This window comes from Coregonus lavaretus (assembly GCF_964263955.1).
Source record: "Coregonus lavaretus genome assembly, chromosome: 29".
In the NCBI taxonomy this organism is placed as follows: Eukaryota; Metazoa; Chordata; class Actinopteri; order Salmoniformes; family Salmonidae; genus Coregonus; species Coregonus lavaretus.
Window position 1 is genome coordinate 3,162,310 of NC_140016.1, and position 6,000 is coordinate 3,168,309.

Sequence of the window (6,000 nt, forward strand, 5' to 3'; positions counted from 1 at the left end):
TACCCTTATAATACCCTTACAATACCCTTACAATACCCTTACAATACCTTTACAATACCCTTATAATACCCTCACAATACCCTTATAATACCCTTATAATACCCTTATATTACCCTTACAATACCCTTATATTACCCTTACAATACCCTTACAATACCCTTACAATAACCTTACAATACCCTTACAATACCCTTACAACACCCTTATAATACCCTTATAATACCCTTACAATACCCTTATATTAGCCTTACAATACCCTTACAATACCCTTACAATACCCTTACAATACCCTTATAATACCCTTATAATACCCTTACAATACCCTTATAATACCCTTATAATAGCCTTATATTACCCTTACAATACCCTTATAATACCCTTACAATACCCTTATAATACCCTTACAATACCCTTACAATACCCTTACAATACCCCTACAATACCCTTACAATACCCTTATAATACCCTTACAATACCCTTATATTACCCTTACAATACCCTTATAATACCCTTACAATACCCTTATATTACCCTTACAATACCCTTATATTACCCTTACAATACCCTTACAATACCCTTACAATACCCTTACAATACCCTTATAATACCCTTACAATACCCTTATAATACCCTTACAATACCCTTATATTACCCTTACAATACCCTTATATTACCCTTACAATACCCTTACAATACCCTTACAATGCCCTTAAAATACCCTTATAATGCCCTTACAATACCCTTATAATACCCTTACAATACCCTTACAATACCCTTATAATACCCTTACAATACCCTTACAATACCCTTACAATACCCTTACAATACCCTTACAATACCCTTACAATACCCTTATAATACCCTTACAATACCCTTATATTACCCTTACAATAACCTTATAATACCCTTATAATACCCTTACAATACCCTTACAATACCCTTACAATACCCTTACAATACCCTTATAATACCCTTACAATACCCTTATATTACCCTTACAATACCCTTACAATACCCTTACAATACCCTTACAATACCCTTATAATACCCTTACAATACCCTTATATTACCCTTACAATACCCTTATAATACCCTTACAATATCCTTATAATACCCTTACAATACCCTTACAATACCCTTACAATACCCTTACAATACCCTTATAATACCCTTATAATACCCTTACAATACCCTTACAATACCCTTACAATACCCTTATAATAACATTATAATACCCTTACAATACCCTTACAATACCCTTACAATACCCTTACAATAACCTTATAATACCCTTACAATGCCCTTATAATACCCTTACAATACCCTTATATTACCCTTACAATACCCTTATAATACCCTTACAATACCCTTACAATACCCTTATAATACCCTTATAATACCCTTACAATACCCTTACAATACCCTTACAATACCCTTATAATACCCTTATAATACCCTTACAATACCCTTACAATACCCTTATATTACCCTTACAATACCCTTATATTACCCTTACAATACCCTTACAATACCCTTACAATGCCCTTAAAATACCCTTATAATGCCCTTACAATACCCTTACAAAACCCTTACAATACCCTTACAATACCCTTATAATACCCTTACAATACCCTTATATTACCCTTACAATACCCTTATAATACCCTCACAATACCCTTATAATACCCTTATAATACCCTTATAATACCCTTACAATACCCTTACAAAACCCTTACAATACCCTTACAATACCCTTACAACACCCTTATAATACCCTTATAATACCCTTACAATACCCTTATATTACCCTTACAATACCCTTACAATACCCTTACAATACCCTTATAATACCCTTATAATACCCTTACAATACCCTTATAATACCCTTATAATACCCTTATATTACCCTTACAATACCCTTATAATACCCTTACAATACCCTTACAATACTCTTATAATACCCTTACAATACCCTTATAATACCCTTACAATACCCTTACAATACCCTTACAATACCCTTATAATACCCTTACAATACCCTTATATTACCCTTACAATACCCTTACAATACCCTTACAATACCCTTACAATACCCTTATAATACCCTTACAATACCCCTAAAATACCCTTACAATACCCTTATAATACCCTTACAATACCCTTATATTACCCTTACAATACCCTTATATTACCCTTACAATACCCTTATATTACCCTTACAATACCCTTACAATACCCTTACAATACCCTTACAATACCCTTATAATACCCTTACTATACCCTTATAATACCCTTACAATACCCTTATATTACCCTTACAATACCCTTATATTACCCTTACAATACCCTTACAATACCCTTACAATGCCCTTACAATACCCTTATAATGCCCTTACAATACCCTTACAATACCCTTACTATACCCTTACAATACCCTTATAATACCCTTATAATACCCTTATAATACCCTTATAATACCCTTACAATACCCTTACAATACCCTTACAATACCCTTATAATACCCTTACAATACCCTTATAATACCCTTACAATGCCCTTACAATACCCTTACAATACCCTTACAATTGCCTTATAATACTCTTACAATACCCTTATATTACCCTTACAATACCCTTATAATACCCTTACAATACCCTTATAATACCCTTATAATACCCTTACAATACCCTTACAATACCCTTACAATACCCTTATAATACCCTTACAATACCCTTACAATAACCTTACAATACCCTTACAATACCCTTACAATACCCTTATATTACCCTTACAATACCCTTATAATACCCTTACAATACCCTTATAATACCCTTACAATACCCTTATAATACCCTTACAATACCCTTATATTACCCTTACAATACCCTTATAATACCCTTATAATTCCCTTACAATACCCTTACAATACCCTTACAATACCCTTATAATACCCTTATAATACCCTTACAATACCCTTACAATACCCTTACAATACCCTTATAATACCCTTATAATACCCTTACAATACCCTTATAATACCCTTATAATACCCTTACAATACCCTTATAATACCCTTACAATACCCTTATAATACCCTTACAATACCCTTATAATACCCTTACAAAACCCTTACAATGCCCTTACAATACCCTTATAATACCCTTACAATACCCTTACAATACCCTTACAATACCCTTATAATACCCTTACAATACCCTTATAATACCCTTACAATACCCTTACAATACCCTTACAATACCCTTACAATACCCTTATAATATCAGGCCTAACTTTTACCACTATCTTTGACATTACCCTTTTTAACTTTTACCACTATCACTATCACTATCACTATCACTATCACTATCACTATATTTACCAATATCTTCGAGTTAGCCTATGTAACTCTGTATACTCTAACGGTCTGTCTGTAGTTCTTACAGCAGGCAGGTTTCTCTAACGTACGTGGCGAGGACAGGACAGCTCAGTTCATGCAGGTGATCCAGACAGAGCTGGAGAGAGCAGCGGCCATGAAAGATGAGTTCATTAAGGTAAACCATGTACTCTCTTTCATTCTCTCTCGCTTTCTCTCTCTGTCTCTCTCTGTCTCTCTCTCTGTCTCTCTCCCTGTCTCTCTCTGTCTCTCTCTCTGTCTCTCTCCCTGTCTCTCTCTGTCTCTCTCTCTCTGTCTCTCTCCCTGTCTCTCTCCCTCTCTCTCTGTCTCTCTCCCTGTCTCTCTCCCTGTCTCTCTCCCTGTCTCTCTCTGTCTCTCTCCCTGTCTCTCTCCCTGTCTCTCTCTGTCTCTCTCTCTCTGTCTCTCTCTCTCTGTCTCTCTCCCTGTCTCTCTCCCTCTCTCCCTGTCTCTCTCTGTCTCTCTCTCTCTGTCTCTCTCCCTGTCTCTCTCTGTCTCTCTCCCTGTCTCTCTCCCTCTCTCTCTGTCTCTCTCCCTGTCTCTCTCCCTGTCTCTCTCTGTCTCTCTCCCTGTCTCTCTCCCTGTCTCTCTCTCTGTCTCTCTCCCTGTCTCTCTCCCTCTCTCCCTGTCTCTCTCTGTCTCTCTCTCTCTGTCTCTCTCTCCCTGTCTCTCTCTGTCTCTCTCTCTGTCTCTCTCCCTGTCTCTCTCTCTCTGTCTCTCTCCCTGTCTCTCCCTGTCTCTCTCCCTCTCTCTCTGTCTCTCACGCACACACACACAGTTGTAATAGTGGTGATTTAATGTTGATACTTTGTTAGAATTTGAAACTCATGTTATCCTGTATCTTGGGTCTTTCCTAGGAGTTCTCAGAGGAAGACTACCTGGCCATAGTCAACGGCTGGAGCGACAAACTAAAACGCTCCAATACTGGGGACCAACGCTGGGGCCTGTTCCATGCAACAAGGAACTGAGAGAGAGGAGAAATGATCCCCTTCAGGAGGGAGGGTTCAGTGTCTGGACCCAGCTCCACTGGTAACAGATCAACCAGAGGAGATTACCAGACACCGGAGATTACCAGACACCGGAGATTACCAGACACCGGAGATTACCAGACACCGTAGATTACCAGACACCGGAGATTACCAGACACCGGAGATTACCAGACACCGGAGATTACCAGACACCAGTACACACAAATCTGAGATGACATACCTTTGGGCACTTACAGATTGTGAAGTATTTGAAAATTGGTTGTTATCCAGGGGCCAGTCTAACTTTTGTTTTTATCCTTTGCTATCTTTGGTTTGAGAGGTGAAACTGATTCCTGAATTATTTCCCCAAAGTTTTTTTTTTTTTTACCAAACTGAATTTGATTAGAAATGTTAAACTTTGTGTAAATTTAACAATATTATTGTCTTGTTATCAAAGGTGAATATGCATCATCTCCCAGTCTTTACTATCAACATACCATAGTTTGATAAGATTTACAAATAAATGTTGAAAACACTCTGTTGCCCCAGCTTCAATTAGTATCTATCTCTGCCTCATTGTTCTGCCTACATGGCAAAAATACCTCTGTATTTACTAGGTAGTACATTTTAGTCATTTGGCAGATGCTCTTATCCAGAGCGACTTACAGTTAGTGAGCGCATACATTTTTTATTCATACTGGCCCCCCATGGGAATCGAACCCACAACCCTGGCGTTGCAAGCACCATGCTCTACCAACTGAGCTACAGGGGGCCTTAATAGTAAAAGATTAAGATTAAAATCTAATATTCAGTACATTTAATAGCAGGATTCTATTGTGAATTATTAAGCCTGTTATGTTACATCGTGTTCCCAACTTCTAAAGGTATCACCATGTCACCATTATCACCATTATCACCATGTCACCATTATCACCATGTCACCATTATCACCATGTCACCATCCATCATATGATTCTGCGTTTTGCATCATATGATGCCAAATGCTGTCCCCAGTCCGCCTGGCCTTGCTGCTATTCCAGTTTCAACTGTTCTGCCTGCGGCTACGAAACCCCTACCTGTCCCAGACCTGCTGTTTTCAACTCTTAATGATCGGCTATGAAAAGCCAACTGAGAGACCTGAGCCCTAGGACCATACGTCGGGACTACCGGCCGTGGTGACTCCTTGCTGTCCCCAGTCCGCCTGGCCTTGCTGCTATTCCAGTTTAAACTGTTCTGCCTGCGGTTATGGAACCCCTACCTGTCCCAGACCTGCTGTTTTCAACTCTTAATGATCGGCTATGAAAAGCCAACTGAGATTTATTCCTGATTATTATTTGACCATGCTTGTCACTTATGAACATTTTTGAACATCTTGGCATGGTTCTGTTATAATTTCCACCCGGCACAGCCAGAAGAGGACTGGCCACCCCTCATAGCCTGGTTCCTCTCTAGGTTTCTTCCTAGGTTTTCGCCTTTCTAGGGAGTTTTTCCTAGCCACCGTGCTTCTACACCTGCATTACTAGCTGTTTGGGGTTTTAGGCTGGGTTTCTGTACAGCACTTCGAGATATTAGCTGATGTAAGAAGGGCTATATAAAATAAAATTGATTGATTGATTGAAA

The 6,000-nt window shown here is 38.6% G+C and overlaps 1 protein-coding gene across 3 annotated transcripts in view; it reads left to right on the forward strand.

Annotated features, from left to right (window-relative positions):
* The window catches only part of LOC311104644 (uncharacterized protein), a 31,651-nt gene extending 26,733 nt beyond the window's left edge, over window positions 1-4,918 (forward strand). For all 3 annotated transcript variants that reach the window (XM_084146493.1, XM_084146492.1, XM_084146494.1), the window contains 2 exons: window positions 3,435-3,551; window positions 4,270-4,918. In XM_084146493.1, the coding sequence (XP_084002619.1) occupies window positions 3,435-3,551; window positions 4,270-4,380 (228 nt within the window). In that variant the 3' untranslated portion in view covers window positions 4,381-4,918. The remainder of the gene's footprint in view (window positions 1-3,434; window positions 3,552-4,269) is intronic.
* The last annotated feature ends 1,082 nt before the right edge of the window (window positions 4,919-6,000 follow it).